Source organism: Sciurus vulgaris (assembly GCF_902686455.1).
Source record: "Sciurus vulgaris genome assembly, chromosome: 6".
NCBI lineage: Eukaryota > Metazoa > Chordata > Mammalia > Rodentia > Sciuridae > Sciurus > Sciurus vulgaris.
Genome location: NC_136466.1, coordinates 98,782,035 through 98,804,451, shown reverse-complemented (window position 1 = coordinate 98,804,451; position 22,417 = coordinate 98,782,035). Strand labels below are relative to the sequence as shown.

The following is a 22,417-nucleotide window of genomic DNA, read 5'->3' as shown; positions in this document are numbered from 1 at the left end:
TTTTAAGAGTTATATTGAATTTTTAAGAATCTGAATCATAATCCAAAAATAGCAAAGAAGGGCCCAGACTAAGATGATGCACTTTTGATACTGCCAAACATCAATCTTGTTCAAGTTTAAATTTTTAACTCTACTAGAAAATGATTGTGTTCATACACTTTCAAATGTCTGTGAAAATGGCAAGTGAGTTGATAAGTGTTTTTTAGAATTTTTATTTCAGTTTCTGTCTTTCACAGAGTACACAGCCAAAGTGATTCTCAAATTATGAAACACATGAGAATTATTGGGGTAGTTTGAAAGATTATGTTTTCAAATTCCATCTGATTTTGGAGTGGCCTTGGAAACTGCATTTCTAATAAGGATTTAAATGCTAGTGGATCATAGCTCACACTTTAAGAAATACTAGTTGATATTAGTAGAATCAACAGATACAGATTGGAATACTACTCAAATAAGTCCTTTCAAATTCCAGTTCCTCTTTATCTTGAAGAAGAGAACAAAATGAATTATGTTCTGAATGGCCTGAGATAAGGGCTACTTTCAGGAGTTAAGTGGGGGCAGTTTTATCAAGGTACATACTACATATGTCTGACTCCTTTCTTCCATGGTTTCAGGAGATAGTGAACGTTATCATTATACTGGATAATCATCTGGGATTTTGCAAAAGAAATTCAAGAAATGAGTTTAGTTTCAGGTCTTCTTCAACCTGAGATTTGAGAATCCTCAAGATTTTCTTTATTCCAATTTTAGATAACAGTTTTACAGTCTCCCTCATTAGAACTCTACTTTAGAATTTTTTTAACTTAACTTTAGGCTTTTTTTTTTTTTTTTTTTTTTGGTAGCTGGACATAATTATCTTATTTACTTATTTCTTTAATGTGGTGCTGAGGATCAAACCCAGTGCCTGACATGTACTAGGCAGGTGCTCTACGACTGAGCCATAACCCCAGCCCCTTAACTTTAGGTTTTTAATGACAAATCTGTATTGTGATAAGATGATCTATATCAGAGATTGTCCTGGCAAGATAGGAGACAACAAAACACAAATGCATTTCTGTTATTCTTTTATCTTGGTTATATAACTAAAGATACTCAGTCATGTTCTGAATAATAGATTACTAATGAATCTGTTTTTTGAACTCCTTTTCTTTGATGTAGCTCTTTTCAAATCCAGATTCCCAACTTGAATTTCAGACCAAGCTTTCATTTATTTACTAAATATTTTTACACTGTTTCCTTCTATCTAGCATGTACTGAAAAAGCTTCTGGCTATAACAGAATTGCTTCAACAAAAACAAAACCAGTATACAAAAACCAATGATGTCAGGTAGCAGCCTTTGCCTCGATGATCTGCATGGATTCAGCATGCCCAACATGGTAATTCACATCAGTATAATTGTCTCCTTTGCTCTTGCCAAAAAAATAGCACACCTTTCCACATTCCAGTGATGTGTGAGCTATGCAAACAAAACCCAAGATTCTGTTGGTAAATAACTGTGCCAGCCATTTTGTAAGCTATCTGTGCAGAATATTTGCACTTTCTCCACATGGAATCTTTACCAAATTCTGAGCCTTGGTGTACGGACCACCTTTCACAAAAAATGCTATGACTCTATCTTGAACTTTGAAAATATGTTTTCAATACACCAATTGCCAAAGTTTTGCTGTCTCTCGGAAAAAGAACTGAAAACAACTGACGAGGAAAAAGCATTCTCTATTGACAATTGCGTATAACTGGACTGCAGACTGTTCTTACTGTAATTCCTTCCTGTTTAGGAATATGACCATTTGACTGTTCAATGACTTCATTTATATTTACAGTTTCCAGAGTTTGCCATTACAATAGGAACAATCTTTGCTGTATACTTTTTAAAAATACTGTGCTATTTCTCTTTCTGGAACTGTTGAAAGAAAATATATAGAATTGATCTATTGCTCATCAGCTTTATTTTTTAAACATACCACTTATTTTGTTGGAATTGTCAAAGACTGTATTTAGAGATCATAATGCTTTTGTTAAATGTTTACAACAGTAAATAGCTTGAATTCAGTAAATATTACTGGTCATTGTACTGAAGAATGCATGTTACCCTTTCAACCATTTTATAGATTATCAGTTTCTTTTTTGTAAAAAACAAAACAAAACAAAACAAAAACTCGAATGCTTTTGTTAATTTCAAGTTGATTTTTCTGTGTTACCCCTTTGTGCAGACAACCTCATCAGCCACTTAACAACTTATCCATCTTTGATCTTCTGACTACTTGTTGTATCTGCTGGATATTTAGTTTGACTGTATAGTTTTATTTGCTTGTTTGTGTATTTTTGTGAAATATTCACAAGGGTTAAGTTAAAATAAAACCAAGGGATATCTTGTATAATTGATTACTTCTACCTAAATGTAGCTCAGCATTTAATTTCATTATTTTCTTCTTCCTTTAGGGACAGTTCAAACTTTAGCACCAGAGCAAAGCCCAGGGAGAAGATGAAACTTCAGTCAGTATCTTTGCTAATGGTTTCTTTTGAAAAGGGTTCCATTTATTCATTCAATATACACATACAGACACACACACACACACACACAGAGCTACATCTCCTTCCTTATTTTGGGCAAGGGAGATAAGACATGAGCTATCATTAATAAACAGTTTTTGAGTGAGACAGGATGCAAGCAAGGTATGAAGACTACCAGTTCACACAGTAAAGAAAAGTCTTCTAAAGGCCTAGATTTTAAGAGCAACACTTGAATCTACTCCTCTGATAAGAATGAGTGAAGATGTTGATTTGTAGTCAAGGGTTTATTTTTTATTTGCAGTGCTAGAAATAGAACCTAAGGCTTTGTGCATGCTAAGTAGGCAGTGTTTTACCACTGAGATACCCCAGCCCCTAAAGGTTTAAAATATGGCTACTTAGTATTGTTTTCAGCAATTATTAAGGCAGTTATTTTTACAGAGGCAGTTGGCTTATGTGCCTTCAATTACAGTTCACCAATGATATTAAAAACACATATCCTGTACTCCTTTTCCTTGAAATGAATGCATTTCATTCTCACCTTTCTTATCTCTGTATCCTATCGCTTCCTTCCTATTTTCAATTTCTCCTATTTTCTGGCTAGAGTTCCACAGCTGGTCTCTTTTCTATAAGTTTACAAGATAGAAGAGAGACTAAGAGATAAGGACTAGTCACATTTCCTAACATGTTTTAACAAGCAGAAAGGTCTGAACTCTAGTTCAAGGGATTTTAGTTCCCTCCCATTAAGTCATACCTCAGTCTATAGCCATACAAATCTACCTGTCATTCTGTAGACTGAAATGCTTCACCCTTTCCTACCATTTACTAAAAACACAAACCTGAAAGATTTAAGAGACTCTCTTAAATTGGAATGGAAAACTTGTTACTTACCTTTATAGGCCCTGTAGTAACTAGGTGGTCAGTGATGAAATGAAATCTCTCAAACATTTTTTTTTTAATGGGGCTAGGTAGGAAATTTTCAGAGATAAATGTGGACCTTGCTCTGATGCCAAAGTTTATTGATCTGAAAGGAAAGGAAGAGATAAATTGTGAACACTTTGCAATTCTATATCTAGCATAATGCTATTTAACTTGAATTATATTGAAGAACTATAAGCTTTGGCTTATTCTACTGTTTTTGTAAAGTCCCATTTCATCAATTTTATTCCCTTCATTTAAGAAGGAAACAAAACAAAACCCAAACCCAAAACCTCATGCTTAAAATCTAAAGGATTATTAGAGATGAATATGCATATAGTAAATACTGCTGTCACATACCAAGACAAAAGTAAACTGCTACCTACCTTCATAGGAAGTGCAGCCTGGGATGCGCCAAGTCTGAAGTGTGTGTATTCATACAATGAATTAGATTCAGGGCAGTTGAGTATTAGCATATGCAGACACTGCTTAATCCTATGAGGAGTGGGCATTATCTTCCTATTTTCAACTTGGGAAACTGGTACACAGCAGTTTAATAACTTAAAAGGTCAATGGCAAAGTAGAGGTGGCCCTGATACATACCAAAGTCATTTGGTACCATAGTCTGTATTTTTACATCACATTTCTTAAACATATTTATTCTTAAATTCCTAATAACTGTAACACCTATTTGTATGGATTCGCATATAGGTGATATAGAATGAGTATACAACTGAATATATAATTTTTTATTACTTATCTAGGGCAATTTAAAAATTCTTATCTAGATAGCTACTCAAGAATGCATATTTGATTTTTAAAAAAATACATTTGGAAATGAAATGTTTTCTGATAATTAAATGAGGACAAAAAATTCTACTACCTAGGATGACTACCTGTCATTACCAAGTAACAGCTGCAATATATTGTGCAGTTCGGTAGTTATGCACAAATAATGTATCTGGCTAGCATCTAAAAAGCCATTTATAAAGGTTTCCAGAGGGTAAAACACACTCCTTAGCACTTTTAAAGGTGACTACTAAGTTATGGTTTTTGTGAAGACCTTTTTTTAAAAAGAATAGGTTTGCTTATCACATTTTGTTTAAAACAGTATATATAAACACATTATAGTTTTAATTTCGTTACCATAGGAAGAATAATTTGATAGTTATGGTGGGGCATGATTATTTCTTCCATTCTGGCTTTTAAAAAGACATTTTATTTTACACAAAGCTACTTTACAAAAGGAAAATAAGTAACAAAAAGTTTAATATATTTTGATATTTTCACATTTTACTTTTTGAGTAAAGTGCCATATACGCTTCCTACTTCTGCTAATTAGTTAGCACTGACATATTGACTTCAAATGGTTAGAGAGAATCTACCAGGTCTTCATCAGTCCATTCTTCCTAAGAAGGAAAAAAAAAAACAAAAAAAAACAAAAAAACCTGTTAAGGATAAGATGTATTTTACCTCCTTTCCTCCCTATGAAAATATTCCTTTTCCTATGTTTATAGAAGATAAACTAGGAAAGTTTACAGTAGACTAATCTTAATAGTAATACTCTCACCAGACCACACTAATTGGGAGTACAGATTATATTTGCAACCTTCTGTCTCTAATTTTTCATTTTATCTCTGACTTGCCCATTTTGAAGAAAAGGGGCAAGGGAAGAATTCTTGGAGAATAAAAAATAAAACAAAAACTTGTGCTGCCTTCTAGGAATTTAGGAAGGAATCTTCACCAAATAATTATTTAACTGCTTCAGAACAGGCTAAGGCAAGCAAGAAAAATCCCTTAAATAATGGACAGTGTACATAAAGAAGTATGCACAAAATGAAGACTTGGAAAGCCTAAACCTCTGTCATATTCACAAACAATAAATCTCAACTATATGTCATACCAGAATGTGTAACAAAGATGAGTTAAAGTTCACTTTTTAGTAAACATACCTCCTCATGTTTGGCTTTCTTTGATACATAATCATCATCCTCATAGCCCTTTCTCTTCTTCCTGTAATTAAGCAATTATCAATAAGCAATCTGGTACTGGCAACAGAAACTAAAAATATAAACTGGTAATAAACTAACAAGGGTAATTTGAAATTTTATGTACTGAAGAACAGGGCTTGGATAAGTAAAAAGAAAAAGAATTATGGATAAAGACAATACTTTTCAAATCAATGTTTAAATTGAACGCAGTTCTAATTTTTTTTTTTTTTTTTCCCTTCTTGGAACATGCCACTCTACCACTGACCAAGGAAAGAATATGGGAAAAAGAGCAAAGAGAATCTGGAAAAAAAAAAAAAAAAAAAAAAAAAAAATTTTTTTCTTAGTTATCATAAAAGGTAACTAAAAGCTAAAGTAATTAAAAGCATGTTATTATTATATTATACATCAATGATTCATGCAGGCAAGAAATGGCTGGATACATAGGAATTTAATCTGTCAAAAAAATAGTTCAGTGTGAGAAAAACATGAAATATTCTAAAAGGATCTGGGAGAAAAATTAATATTTAGAAAAAATTTACCATAAGCAATTCTAAGTGGTTTTAACAGCTAAACAAAAAGCAAAATGTTATAAAGAATTACCAAAAAACAAAACAAAACAAAACAAAAAACACAAGAAAGCTGGGAAAGTTTTATAAATAACCAATATGCAAGAAATATAAATGTTAAACATAGAAATACTAATGCCTCATGGTAATCAGGAAGTTCAAATTAAAATACTAATGTGAGTTTTTTTCACCCAGACTGGCAAAAGTTAAAGATTAATGATATTAAGTGTTATACAATATGTAGGATGACATACAAAGGGAAAACAAAAATACTTCTCTCTCTCTCTCTCACACATACACATACACACCCCACACACACAGATAAAAGGTTGGCAAAGGTAAATACCAATTGATAAGTTACTTCTGAGATGCTGAGATTTGGGTTTTGATCAAAGGGAGCTTTGGCTTTACCTGTCTTGATTGACTTACTGACAATATAGTTCTTGTGTAATAAAAAAAAAATTTAAAGATCAAAGAACAAATATTTTGTCTTAAAGTAATGCTACCAATAGTGTGGTTCTTGAACTGTTTCAGTTTGCAGTGAGATAAGTAGTACAGAAATTGTATTTAGAAACTTTCTTATCAATTTAACAGAACAATTTTGACTGTTCATAATAAAATTTAAACTTATATTTTTGTATGTTTCCTTTTTCTAGTATAGTTTTTATTTTATAAAAGTATGTCTTGAATTTTTTAGAAAAATACTGACAATATGAGAAGTAGTTCTCAGGTACTCATGTAGAATCTGTCAGAAAACAAAGCAAGTGATAACTTGGGAGTACAATGTAAAACTCTGACAATCGGGAATTTTGGATTAGTTGCTCAGCAAGAATAGTTCAAGTCCAAAGCAGTGGCTGAAAAACTTAAACCAAAGAGTAAATATTTTAGTTGTTGCAAGCTATATTATCAGTTTGTCACAACCACTCAACTTTCTTGCAATGACATGAATACAGCTATAATAATATGTAAACTAATGTGTATTCTATGTTCCAATAAAATTGTATTTCTAAAGAAAACAGGTAGGGGGGCCAGATTTGGCTGGTAGGCCACAATCTGCTAATTCCTGGTTTCAGCCCATTTCAAAATCAACTTGAAAACCCAGTGAGAGCTGTAAAACTTTTGTTTATTAAGGTCAACGTGTTTTTACTTCTAACACTTCAGGGTCTATACTAAGCCATGCTTTGAAGTTATAACTATGATTATAATAGAATAGTCTTTTATCTGGGCACAGTGGCACATAATCCCAATGGCTTGGGAGGCCAAGACAGAAGGATCACAAGTTCATTACCAACCTCAGCAACTTAAAAAAAAAAATTTAAAAAGGGTGGCGGCTGGGGATGTGACTTAGTGGTTAAGTGCCCCTGGGTTCAATCGCTGGTACCAAAAAATAAAACAATAAATAAAATACTCCTTTAATCTGCATACTCCATATATACCTGGATATTCCCCTACTACAACTGTACCGTTAAGGATTCTGAGTCATATATCTGTTCTGAAGGTTTTGAAATGCTAGTCTAGTTTTCATACACATCCATTAAAATATATTCGCCAAATACAGGGATCAAAATATTTCAAATACATCTTAACTCTAAGATGCCACAGCTAACTTCCAATTAATAATAAATAAGGCAGAAGAAATTTCTAATTAGAATGCAGCCCACAGAAGATATAAAATATTTTAGTTTCACCATTCCTATCATCTAAAGTTAGAGTGAATCCTTTATACGAAACATGTAAATTTTATGTTGATTCCATATTAGCCTACAAATTAAGAGACATTAAGGATGTTCCCATGGGTGCAAAAAAAGATCCAACAGCACATTTTCCTATTCTATCTTCAATATAGTTTGTTACTGAAAGAAACTATTAAGTTTTTCCACTCTAGCTGAAAAAAATAAGTCTGGAACCATATGCTTGTTCCTCAGACCAAATATCAGACCTGTGACAAGACCAAAGATTAAAATGTCAGGAAAAGATTCAGGAATTCTGTAGAAGGACTGCCCACTGATATCCCACAAGGAGGAAAAGACCTACAAGCCAAAGACATTAGTGATAGCAGGAAGGAATAAGAACTGTACAGGGAAGCCAAACCAATTATTATGTTTAATCCTATTAGAAATGTGTACTTGGTTTAAAAAAAAAAAAAATTGATTGACAAGCCAGTTTTTCCCACATGAACAAACTTTTACAATAAAATTATTCTTAAGACCAGTTGGATTAGGTAACAGTTACAAGTATATCTGAATAACTCTCATATCTACTTACGTAATTACATTAAGTGCAAACTCTGCAGAATGACATCGCTCCAACTTCTGTTTTAGAATGGCAACTTCTTCAGATCTGGGTGGTTCGTACTTTTTTACTAAGTTTCTCATGTCTATGTGGAGATAAAAAAGGATTTACACTGAATTATAAATTATTTTGGTAAAGGGAGATGAATAATAATCTCCCATCTTGTTATAGCAAACTACAAAAAGCATTCAACATGATTATTCTTTAACAGTATTTGTTATTGTGGATTGAAATCTAAGAAGCACCATTCTTAAATTCCGATAACATGGCTGTCTGTCTGCTCTTTATCTCATTCATGTACCACATAAAGATAAGCATGCTATATAATCCACTTGTTTTAATTTTGTGCAAATACTACCATGTTCACTTTTTGCTTAGTTTTTAGCTTTTCTATTTAAAAATTCCTACATGATTCAGTGAGCATACTTTGTTTTCTACAACCAACCATATTCATAACATCCTATCCTAAAGATGGTGGTCAAGGAGTATACTTCTTTTTTACAAAAGAAATTGTTACTATGTAACATATAATAAAGAAGGATGTTTAAGTACAGTAAAAAAAAAATGTCAAGCTGGGTATGATGGTGCTTGCCTATAATTCCAGCACTCAAGAGACTGAGGCTGGAGGATCTTTTAAATTCAAGGCCAGCAAGCCTGGGCAATTTAGCAATACCCAGTCTCAAAATTAAAATAAAGTGGGCAGGGGCAGGTGCAGGGGGCCGGGGGTGGGTGGAAGGTGGAATCAGGATATAGCTTAGTGGCACAGTGGTAAAGTGCCCTTGGGATCAAATCCCCATTGATTCCACAACCAAAAAAAAAAAACCCACATCATGTCTTCCTTTAGGTTTAAAGGAAACTATCAGTAACTTTACAACTGCAAAACAAAACAAAAAATCCTCTAGCTGATCTTGTTATTCAAGTGTAATAAACCAAAGATCTAGGCTTATTATTAGCCAGCCATGTGCTCCAAATGGGTAATTATATTACTGATTTATTTCATAAGCAAACAAAGCAAAGCAGTGTTTTCAACTGAATTAGTACTTGGAATTCAATGTATTTGTGTTAAACCTATGAATATTTTAACATTGTTCAAAATCAATATTTTATGAAGAATTATTTTTTTCCTGTCAAAATAAATGGAATAAAATAAAGGTACTGAGAAATCAGTAATAAAACTTACCACAAAGCTTTAAATGAGTATAGTGGTGTATCTTTAAGGCTCCCTTCTACTGTGATCCGGATATCTGGCCAAATAACAATTAGCTTTGAAAGTGAACCCTCTGGTGGTAAAAATAAAGACCTACAGCTTATGATTCACACCTAATTCATCATTCTCAAAGAGGGAAGATCTCAGCCCTAAAGATCATCACTTCAGAGAATTAAGAAGTGAAATCAACATGTCCAAAAGCATCCTACCTTTAAAATAAACATAAAAATATATATATCTGTTTGCTGTCACCCCAAATCAAGATCTGAAATCTTATATTTTCTTGGTTTAGTCAACATATAGTTTAATTACAAATTTAATTAATAAAAATAGTCATAAAAAAGTTTGGGAACAAAAGAACTAACTTTTAACCCTAAAGAGTAGTCCAGTAACCATAAGTGAGCAATCAGTGTGTCACGGGCAAGAATTAAGAATGAAGAAGCATGGCTACTCCGGCTAATCAATTAGGCAGAGATTCTACTCAGTCTTTAAAACAGGGTTTCTCAACACTAGCACTAATGATATTTTGGGCTGAATTATTCTTTTTTGTAAAGGTCTACATTAGGTTCCTGAGGCTGCTATTAAAATTACCATAAACCTGGCATTTAAAAATAGCCAAAATGTATTCTCTCAAAGTTTTGTAGTCCAGGAGTCTGAAATCAGTTTCCCTCAGCCAAAATTAAGGTATGGGCAGGGCAACTATCTGGAGGTTCCAATGAAGAATCCATTCTTTGCCTGTTCCAACTTCTAGTAGCTGCCAGCACTCTTTGGCTTGTGGCCACATTCCTACAATTTTCAAAACCAACATCTTCAAATTCTCTGCTATCTCTAGATGTGTCAAATTTTTTTCTACCCTTCTCTCACAAGGAACCTTGTAACTGCATTTAGTCCTCACCTCCATAATCCAGGTCAATGCCACCATCTCAAAATCCTTAAATTATCTACACATACCCCCAATCTCACTTTTTTTCCTTTTTGTCATACAAGGTAACCAGGGAATAGAACATGGATCTCTCTTGGGAAGCCATTTTTTGCTTTCTACAGCAGCTTAGGATGTTCAGAAGCATTCTTACCTCTACCTACTAGATGCTGTTAACCATTACTACCCTCTAAGTTGTGACAGAAATGTCTCCAGACATTACAAAAATTATCCCCAGTTGAGAACCATGGCCTTTGTTATTATCAACTAACAAAATGACCAACAAGTGACACATTAGCTAGTTAAAACTGATTCATCTACAAAACAGACATGCTGAATTTAAATGTTATCCTTAAGTTAGTTCCCTTTGATCTTTTTAGTGCCTGTCACATAATTGTGTATACTTTAAAAGGATCTTGCTGACTCACAAATCCCCTTCTGAATCTGATTTTCACTTTCCTGATATATGTTTGAGGACTACTTCCTTCTATGTACCTTTAATCTGTTCAATTTAAAAAAAAAAATTCTTTTTTAATTGTAGATGGAAAATACCTTTTATCTTATTTATTTATATGTGGTGCTGAGGATCGAACCCAGTGCCTCACATATGCTAGGTGAGTGCTCTACCACTAAGCCACAATCCCCACCAATGTATTTTTAATGCTTCTGTAATAATCCAGTAAAGGTAAATCTAAACAAAAATCTATTATCTTAAGTTAAATACCATATAAATATTTATTCAGAAAACAGCTTTGTAATAGAATAGTTTGTATTCTATTTTACTTACTTTTCATTATATCTAGTAACTGTGACAAGCAAGTTCTATTTTCTCTCAGCATTAGACTCTCTGATAAATAACTGGCAAAGAAAGGAAAACAATTTTAATCTATTGAAAACAGCATATCAGAGAACATGATATCATAAATTGTTTGCCTCCATGTTCATTTCATCAAAAACAATTTTAAAATTAATTTATTTTTTAAAGATTACATAATACGTTGAACTCTGTAAAAGTATAATTTACAGCTATTACAGTCTCAAGGGTTTACTACAACTCATTAGCTTAAAAGATGTTCACTGTTCAAAGTTAATTAACTTAAATGTTATAGTGCATAGCTTTCAAAGGGAAAACAGTATGAAAACAGCAATAGTAGTCAATATTTATAGTATCGGATTTAGGCTTTCTGGAAGTCTAACTTCATTTCATGGATAAGGAATCTTAATTATAGTAATGGACAAATCATGACCTTGCAGTTGACCAAGTCATAAAGCTTAAAGGTAACAGAACGAGAATTTGGCATTAGTAAGGATTTTCTCTCTTTTGAATATCAAGATCATGTTATCTATAATTGCACTTCTTGTGAATAAGAGACATTCAAACCAATGACAATATCACCTATGCTTTAGTCCAAATCAAAGGTGTCAGTACTTTTCCATCAATGTGATATAAAGTCTAATTACCTGTTTTTCTCAGAACGACTACAGTAGTATGAAAATACAATTTGTATATTTTTTACTTAGTCTGAAGTTTAGTATACCCAAAATTGATCCATATTTGATAAAAGCCTAAGAAAACAGATTTTCAAAGCATAAGAAGTCATTCAAACAAATACAAAAAAGTATTAGTTTTTCCCTTAGGGAAAATAGTTACAAAAAACTAAGAACTGCTATTGAATCAATAAATGGGATGGATTCAAACTAAAGAGCTTCTTCTCAGCAAAGGAAACAATAACGTGAAGACGGAGTCTACAGAATGGGAAAAAATCTTTACCACACGCACCTCAGACAGAGCACTAATATCCAGGATATAAAAAGAACTAAAAAAAACCCGTAACACTCAAAACCCAAATAACCCAGTCAGTAAATGGGCTAAGAAACTGAACAGACACTCAGAAAAAGAAACACAATCAATCAACAAACATATGAAAAAAATGTTCATCATCTCTTGTAATTAGAAAATGCAAACCAAAACTAAGATTTCATCTTACTCCGTCAGAATATCAATTATCATCAAGAATACAAGCAATAATAAGTGTTGGTGAGGATGTGGGGAAAAAGGTATACATTGCTGGTGGGACTGCAGATTGGTGTAGCCACCATGGAAAGTAGTATGGAGATTCCTAAGAAAACTTATACCCAAAGGGCTTAAAATCAGCATACTACAACGATGCAGCCACATCACTGTGGAACCAATCTAGATGCCCTTCAACAGATGAAAATGTGGTATGTATACATGATGGAATATTACTCGGCCTTAAAGAAGAATGCAATTATACAGAGAGAACTACAGAATATCAATGCTAAGTGAAATAAGCCAATCCCAAAAACCAAAGGCCCAATGTTTTCTCTGATAAATGGATGCTGATCCATAGTGGGGAAGAATGAAGGAACTTTGGCTTGTACAGAGGGGAGTGAGGGGAGAGGTGGGGCAGGTGGGGATGGGAAGGATGGTAGATTGAGACAGACATTATTACCCTATATACATGTATGAAAAAAAATTAAAAATTTTAAAAAAAGAAGAAAGAACTGTGGTTGCTATATATCTCTTAAACTATTCAGATTATTTAAACTTTATTACAAGGTTCTACAACACTCTTGTAAATTTGGTATTACACCTTTTTTTCCTATTATGGGAACTAATTTTGGATATGGAAATCAATAACTTTCTGGACAACTAATGCATTTCTGGTCATAAATGATTCAAAATAACTTAATTTAGTTATTTCCTTTCCCCTTCTTTCTAAAACTCCTCACATTTTTTGCCATTCCTTTGTTTCTTTTTATTCCTCCTTTTAATTTCTTAAGCTTAAGAGTGATACACTTGGCCACCAGAGATTCTTTACCTCTGAATCTTTTTAACCCAATCTCAATTCTGAATTAGACTTTTAATATTTGATTTGTTAAAAATCCACAGGCAATTAAGAATACCTTGAGTCAAATTAGCAGATGCGAAATAAAGCTCTATATCCACCAAAAAGAGAACCCCAAAATAACATTCTATGAGTAGTCATGTGAGGCACTGTCCCAAATGTTAACAACAGCATAAAAGCCTATCTGTTTAGCAATAACTGTAAATGCAATTCCCACATATCCCAAAAGAGTGTCTGTAAGTCACGTTTAAGTTTATAATGAAGAGAAAGTATTTCCCTAACGGGAAAATAATGTCCCATGTCTACAGTCCCTGAGAATGTCATAAAAGCCTATTTAATCTGCAATGGACCAGGGTACCACAATTCCAATTTTTTCTATTTGGAATTATAAGTAAACTAAAATAAACTGAAATCTGGACCTTAGGGTGCTTAACTAAAAATGTCACCACATAACTCTCATACCATTAAAATTTCACTAGAGGAAAACTGCAGTATACACTGCATAAAATGCTTCAACAGATTAAATGAAACTTTGGCTATCCAAATTGTGGGAAAAAGGTTTAGCCTTTATTAAATGAAAATTCCACACTTAAACTCCATAGACATCAACAATTTACATGTGGCTCAGTTGTAGAGTGCTTGCCTAGCATGTGTGAGTCACTGGGTTTGATTCTCAGCACTGCGACATAAATAAATTAAAGGTCCACTAACAACTAAAAAAATATTAAAAAAAAGAAAAACAATTTACATGGCTATCTTTCCTAAGTAGGGCACGGATTTATATGTTGTTCACTTCACACTCCTAAAATGTAGTACAATTCACAACAGTACCTACAAGGCACTCAATCAATATGGCTTAGTAAACAAATGCAGTATAAACCATTTTATGATTAAATGTACATATTTATATACAGTTGCTGAGTTTGTTTTGCACAGAAGCAAACCATAAATAAAAAAAAATATAAGCCCACAATCGCTTATTTTGAATGCAGATGTATTTAAAAAATTGTAATTGTTCATGTTTTAGAAAAGTAACATGGTATATATACTGTGATATGTGGAATACCCCAGAGATGTCTGAGGCAAAATCCTTTATTCTACAAGGGAACATAAATACTTCTACTAAGTGGGAGAATTACTGAATTACAATTGTTTGCACTTGCTGCCACCTTGTCAATGGATTTCAAATTATAGATAACACATCATAAACATATGAAACAGTTAAAAGTTTAAAAAGTTTTTATCTTTCTTCCTCAGCTATTTCTAGGAATGAAACCAATAGAATTTCAAAGATCATAAATATGAAACAGTTAAAAGTTTAAAAAGTTTTTATCTTTCTTCCTCAGCTATTTCTAGGAATGAAACCAATAGAATTTCAAAGATCATAAATAAATAAAATACAGAAAGTAAAAAATAGTCTAATCTGGTAAGCACCTTGAGAATAGCAAATATGTCTGGTATATCATTATTCCTCCTCTCCAATTAAACAAATTATAGCCAAGTATTGTTAAATTCATTTATGGATATAATCTATAACATATCTTTACACAAAGTACTGTAGTGAGAATCAGGGGAATTTAATTCACATATAGTGCTTATCATAAAGCTTGGGCCTCAGTGTGTAATTTATTTGTTAGCTATTTATGGTTCAATTACAATTTATTTGGAAATCACCTAAAGTATTATTCTTTCCACAAATCTCTACTGAATTTCATGTTTCATGTATGCTTAATAGCACAGCAACAATGATTAAAATAAAGCAGATACACTTGCTATACTCAAGTTGCTTACCAGTTCGTAAACTTGCAGATTGGCCATATATTGATATAGATATCAATTTTTCCAAGATTATCTGTTTTACTTTTACTTTAGTCAAACATTTTTTCTTAATTCAACAATACTTTGCTTAATTTTAAAAGACTTCCTTACAAGGCAATTGATCTCATTTCTTCCTCAGCAACTTTTTCAGAGGCTACAAGGAATATATAAAACTATAATCACAGAAGAACCTTACTTAAAATTTTGAACTCCATTTAAAAATTAAATCAAGTGACTGAATCTGACCTCAGATAAAACACAAAATAATACCTTTCCATAGCAATCCCAGCCCTGGAGGCACTAGATAATATGGCAGTCAGGCAATTTGCGAAGGTGTGTACAAAAGGTAGCATCAGTCAGTGCAATTCTATTAAGAAAGTCATCAGCTGTTTCCTTCCTCAAAATCTCTGGATTCTCCAACACCGGATAGCGGGTCTAGAAAGAAAGTTTGCAAACGTTACCATTTCTGAGAGTTTAATAGAGTATTTACTGTTCAAAAACATTTATATTAACCAGAAAGTATTTAATACAGAATGCTAAAGAACTCCTTTTCTATATACAAGAAATGATCTTTCAATATGAGATTATTTTGTACATACTATTAGAATGTAGCAAAATTTAAAGTTATTAAATTCTGAATATTTCATTTGTCTTCTCAGATATTATCCTTTAGCTCAGTGTTTTTCAAACTTTTCTGAATACAACCTCATTAAGAAATACATGCTTTAAAATAACACCAAAAGTTCCCAGCACAGTAGCACTTGATGCTATTTTCAATTTATGTTAATCCCTTCTCTTTATTCTTTTCCACTTAAGAAGGAAGGGAAAGAAGGGATGAAGAAGTTCCTAGAGATTCAAAGTAGATTTAAAAAGTAGACCCAAGAAATGCATATTCCCAGGTAGACTTTCCAGCGATCCAGGTGATTCAGATAAAAGGCCACATTTAAGAATCATGCTACCACATTTTGATAGGAAATTTCTTCTCAAGTTTACTTCTGGGAAGACATAAATGAAATGATTCTTGAACCTACTAGACTTCTTCCAAAAACATACAGAATTATTTTGGAATAGGCCTGAATATATGGAAGAACTCATGTTTCCTGATATACTCATATCCTTTAAGATGAACCCTAACAAAATTGTGCAATCCACACAGGCCTATCATTATTTCAAGATGCCTGACCTCTGATATGATGATTCACTCTACTCTGACACTAACATCTTTTCCCCAGTACATTGGCTTAATACTTCACAGATGTCCCTCTCAGAATCTTTGGACACACAATCCCTATAATTGCTTCCACTCACCACTGTTCTTTCGCCCTCACTTCCCTCCTGAATTCTCTGCTCCACTAGGCTGCCAACACATTTCTTACTTAACATCAACCACATCAGATTCCAACCAACCTTTTGATTTGCAACTGTACCCAGACTCTGGGTAGTACCAGGGAAAACATAAAGCCAGCCAGAAGTCTGATAATATTACCACAAATTCATGTTTAATGACATGAAGTAAGTCTCTAAATACTATTTAGCAATGGTATTTTCATAGAAAATTTGCTCTCCCATTTTCAGTGAGTATGGTAAACATTTCCACCTGTCTCAATGTCTTTGATAATTCTCAGAAAAAACTGATCATTCTCAGAAATTATTTTTGCTCTTAACAAAGAAAGGCACTATTTCCTTCTATTACCAAATCTCCAGGCCTAACAATATCCTCATCCATACTTTCCTCTTTCCTTTTATTAAAGGGAAGGTCTATTATTCCCTCTAAAGGGAATAATAATAATAATAATAATAATAATCATCCCAGGCCAACCTCTTCTTTTTTCCAAAAAAGAAACTTCAGTTATTCACTTTTCCTTTAATCTTTTCTCTCACTATTAGATCCCTGGATGAACATTTAAACATTTATTAGTCTTCCACAAAACAAAAATCTCTCTAACTTGTTTCTACCAGTTACCACATTTTCTTAATCTTCTCATCTTTTCCCACTTTAAAGAGTTATATTTCAAAGAGCTACATATTCAAAGACCAACTGTTTAAATTATATATACAGTGATGTGCTATATAACAGTTCCATCAGTGATAAATCACATAGATAATGATGGCCTCAGAAGATTATTATGGAGCTAAAATTCTTATCATTCAGTGATTTCATAAAGTCATAGCATGATGCACTACTTTCTGGTGATGTTGGTATAAACAACCTTCTGTTAAAGGAGTAACCTAGTTTCTCATATTGTTCATACTAAAATGCAGGAAGAGAAATTTTGGATGATTGAAGATCATCAAATTTTAGATTCTTTAAAAGAATAGGAAAGCTGTACATTCACTAGTTTATGTCATATCAATAAGTTACCTTTATATCAATGAGGAAGCCCTCAAAAGGTCTATAAGGGATTGTGGACAATAAGATGAAAATTAAGCTGTTGTATAAGGAGTAGCTCGTATTCCAAAATCTGTTCCAGTGCCTTCTCCTGTCCAAGAGGACTCTCCCGCAGGTTTCCAACAAACTGAGGACTAGACACATTGAATTCATCTACTTTGCAAGCCAAAAATGCACAAGTAAGCCTAGAGGAAAAAATAAGGGAGAGTAGAGGCACAGGCATATACTTTGAGAAATAGCTAATGGTTTTATTTCTCAAAGTACTTTCTAAAATTGCCTAATATATACAAGTCATTATGTTACACATTGCAGAAAATTAGGAAAAAAAATAGGTCAACTTCTATCCATTAACAGACATAATACAAACCATAAAATTAGATCTAATATTGCCATGATATTCAGCCATCATTGACTCAATGGTAGTTTCAGATAGTTTCAACCTAGAGTCTGGAAAAACAAAATAACTGAAAAAGAAGAGTAGTTTGTATCATGAATGTACATGAAAGAGTTAAAAAACAGTAAAGTGTATATGTATGTACCATAAGACTATGGAAAAAAGGTTAAAAGAATATTTCAGAAGGCCATCAGTGGAAATGTCTGAAGTCACCTAAGTAGGGGATGATAAGCTTATGGAAAAACCTATAAAATTCAACTGACTACCACATGAGTTCAGAGTTAAAAACTAAAAGAAAGGTACTGCAGAGAGCTTTTGGAAGTTCCAAAAGGCCAAGGACCTGAGCTTGACAGGTGGGAATGGGAATGAAAAAAAGAAAATAAGTAGGAACAATGCGTTTGTCTTGAGTCTCACACTATTTTTTATCTTCATTAATAAGCATGATGCTTAGCAAAGAGGAAACAAACAGCTCTCTGTTTAACTGAAATGAAATGAAATTACAGAATCTGTGAACTGAATTCATGGGGAGAACAAGGAATCACCATAAATGATTCTGTTTGAGCAACTGGGAGAATGAAAGTGTAACTAAAAAAGGCAGTATTAGGGAAAATAGTTTGAGAAAAACAATGTGAATTTGACAACTATCTGAACTTATTATATAATATATATCTGTATTATAGGATATAAAAGTAAAGAAAGATTTTAAATTCTGAAATAGATAAAAGAATGCCAATCTAAAGTGCCCTTAATGAGGAATTCTCTTGCCTCTCTGCCCACCTCACACACAAATGTTCACACAGTATAAACATCTTTAATGAATATAAAAAACTAGACAAACTTATACTCACAGTATTATCCGTGGGTGATATTCATTACAGAGTTATTGAGATAAAAAAACGCTTGAAATACATGCAAGCTGTACCCTAAGGTTAAAAAAATTGATATCATCAGGATCTATTTGTATTGATACATGATAAATTTTATGAAAATAACTTATTGTGCAAACCGTTTCTCTGAAAATGCTCTCCAGACAAATATCAGTAACTGCTAACTTTCCTTTAAATCAAATAAATTGTGATGAAGTACTGTGAAAATTCCATAGTTAGAGGATTCTTTCCCTTCCTGTGGCCATCTGAATGCAAGCCTCGTAGGTAATCCCTCTTGTGGACACTGGATTTTAAAATGTGTATAGTTATTTTAGAATTAAGGAGTAGCAAAAAATGTCTAGAATCAGAAAAATACAAATGGTCACAAATTAACCAAGCAATGTTGGAAAAATTCTGACCAAAAAAACACAGTTGGGACAATAAGCCCTCTCTCTAAATCCACTAATCCAGTAAGATATGACATAGCAGATCTGTGATATAATTGTGATCACTGTTGCCAAACTCAACTGTAGAAGCAGGACCTACTATTTACTGAATTTGTCCCACTCTGTGCAAGCACAGAACTATTATTCTATTTTAATCCTTACAACAACTTGGTGAAGTATTACTGTCTACAGAAAAGGAAACTGAGTATCAACAAGGTTAAGTGACTTATTCAGACAGTTAATAAAGAACAGGGCTGAATTCAACTAAGACCGGTCTATATTTTTAACCAATATGTTACTTGGCTAGAACTAATGAAATAACCATTTAATCTATTTTATGAAAGAAAAAAGAATATTACATTTTAAATATTTTTTTTTAAAAATTTTGTCATTTTATATAAAAATATTCTTCACCAAACATGTTGCGTAAAGAGAAATTTCACATAATTTAAGGATTGCTTCTTCATCCCCAAATCACTTAAACCTACTACGTCATTTTATATTTCCTTTAATAGAAAAGAGCCAAATTTCAAGATTGAAACTAATGAAGTATTCTAAAATTCTTTGTGTATCTTTGATGTCTCAGATAAAGATCTGTGAATTAGAAATATCAAAAATGCTTTTGGACTCATATCTTAATATACTTCAATTTTTTTCAACTACAAAATGGAGACATCTAGAAAGTGACTCTATCTGGGTCATAAGTTATTTGCATGGTATAACTTTAACACTTAATATATAATGACTTTCATATTTGTGCTTTACAACGAACCTGTAAGATAATAAGGTAAAAATATTTTATACATTCAGCTTTTTAATCTCAGCTACCTCTTTCTCCTTACCATCACTTGTCCCATCAATAACAAACAGGGATCTCAGAACCATACCTATGAAATAACCAGAAGGCATTTTTTAAGTCAAAGATAAATCCCCAGCTTCTACTAATGAAGGTTTAAAAAATTCTTGTGGCATGAATTTCAGCTAGGACATGATTACAAACAATAAATTAATGCATTATTCCAATCATGTATTGAGTGTGACAAAGTTGAAAAGTACTAATCTCTGTTCTGTTCCCAATTCTATTGTACACTAGTTGAGAACTTGGAGAGAAAATTTTCTTTTTCTCTATAAAATGAGGATGTTATGACTTACAGAGACTTCAAAATTCTTTTGACTATAAGATTTGAAATACTTTGAGATATGATACAGAAACTCATAATTCAAGGGTTTTATTGAAAAACATATGACAAAAACTTAACAAATATAACCTAAGGTGAGTTTTTTAAAAAATTAGCATGGATAGGGAATTTAGAAATTTAGAAGAAGTCAGATTCCATAAGCCAGTTGAAAGACATCATACTTCATTACCACCATAACTTACCACAACAGATCGTGGCATTGCTGGCTTAAACACTGAACAGAATTCTAGTAATCTTTTCTCATAGTATTTGCAGAGTGTCATTTCTTCATGAGGTTCAAGAAAGACAGGATCATTTGGAAGAACCTTTAGAGCAGAAATTACAGTGTAAATTCGGTGAATTAACTGTAAAATTGTCTTCTCTGTCCAGATTAAATCAGGTTTATAACTGCAACAAAGGAAAATATGCCACCCATCATTCTCTTTACAGATTTGCTAAGCACTGCATAAAATATCTTTATAAAAATACCAAGTAAGCTAAAACTATACCATCACATTTCTCAGAATGTCAGCTGGACAGTGCTTCATTAATACATAAACAGTCATGAAACAGCACATGCTCACAGGTTTAATGTCATTAACTGTAAATTCACAAAAGAAGATATACATTTTCAATGGATGGCAAGTTTTCAACACCCCTTTTTCAATCACTGTGTCAAACAAATTGAGTTTAAAAACAGCACGTTTCAATAAATTTCTATTTTTTTAAGTTACCCAGTTCTTGGTGATTTTTTTAAAAGCCCTAACAAACTAATATAAGTACTAATATATGAAATCAGTTAAGTGTAAAAGTAGATCAATAGCAACAGGCTTGGAGGCATCAAACACTTGCAGGAGTGAAGCAAGTGCTAGAATGATTAGCGAGGGCTTGTAAGAAAGATTAAATCAGGCTGAGAGCTGTACAAGAAGGGGCTTGGCTAGGAGGTCACAGTCCAAAGCATCTTCTGTCATATGGTTTGACGGTTCCTGTCTCCCTCCCTCATGAAATCCATTCACCTCCAGATTGCCAGAAGCCTTTTTCTAGAACGGGGAACTGATATGATGAACCTCCCATTTAAAATCTTTCAAAAGTTCTCCATAGTGTTTGTATAAATTTCAAACTCCTTACTTCCGCTTAAAAATTCCTTGCCTACTTAGGCCATTGCTGCACAGGTACTCAGTTTCAGCCACAATGTCCACAACAAGCATTCCGTGCACCCCCGTCCTGCAGCTTCTGACTGTCCCCTCTGCACCAGCAGCTGTTTGTCGAGCATGTTCTTTTCCCATCTACTTTGCATCAACTACTGGGAAAAGCTTTCCTCGACATCCCTGACAAGTGAATGGCTCTTGCCCTGCGCTACCTCAGTATCTACGGGCTCTTCTTCGCCATTTTACAAAGACATAATCAATCTGCTTCTCTACTATCGGGACTGCGTTGCTCGTCTCCGTACCCACAGAACCTGGCATGGTGCTCGCCAATTTGTTGTATAAACACTCCGCACGGCGGAGGAGGAAGCGGGACAAAGAAAGATTGTGTTGGAAGCCCAAAGAGATCACACAACTACTCAAGAGTTTTGAGGCCGGGGCAGGGCGGGTGGCCGCCTGAAAACTCACCTTCCCGTTCGCCACCGCTTTGCATTTGAATTTGCGATTGGCGTCGGCCCGCAGACGCGCCAGCTGCTCCTCACTGGCGAAAGTCCAATGTCTCTTTTGGCTGCTGTTGTGGTACATCGTGGCGTCCAGGACCAGGTTCAGAAAGCTTGGACCAAAAAAAAGAAGGAAAATTACAGCCACACCGTGGTGTGAAGCAGACGTGACCCCTACAGGATCCCGCGGAAGCCCTGGCGTCAGGCCGGCTGGCGCGGGCGCGCTGACGTCACGACCACGTGCGGAGCCCGCCTACCGAGGCGTTTCCGGAGCCGGGCTACGAGGGGCGTGTCTTCAGGGTTCCTCAGCCCGCCGCTTTTGACACAGGTGGGCGGGACCTCAGGACCCCTTGTTCCGGTCAGTGGGTCCTTAACTTAGCTCCGCCCTTTTCAGGCAAAGAAGCGACAG

General features: G+C 33.8%; 1 protein-coding gene and 1 pseudogene across 2 annotated transcripts in view; one reads left to right on the top strand and one right to left on the bottom strand.

The window, feature by feature from the left end:
- The window catches only part of RASA1 (RAS p21 protein activator 1), a 118,080-nt gene extending 109,922 nt beyond the window's left edge, over positions 1-8,158 (top strand). Inside the window, exon 25 of the mRNA XM_079144406.1 lies at positions 1,248-8,158. Within this exon, the coding sequence (XP_079000532.1) occupies positions 1,248-1,331 (84 nt within the window). The 3' untranslated portion in view covers positions 1,332-8,158. The remainder of the gene's footprint in view (positions 1-1,247) is intronic.
- LOC306663839 (cyclin-H-like) lies at positions 2,134-22,201 on the bottom strand (annotated as a pseudogene). Its single transcript, XR_013766683.1, has 9 exons — positions 21,977-22,201; positions 20,567-20,689; positions 18,722-18,796; positions 17,453-17,664; positions 15,361-15,525; positions 11,190-11,260; positions 8,250-8,361; positions 5,380-5,440; positions 2,134-4,836 (listed from the first exon to the last, which is right to left on the bottom strand). The product of XR_013766683.1 is annotated as a cyclin-H-like (transcript).
- Between the last annotated feature and the right edge of the window lie 216 nt (positions 22,202-22,417).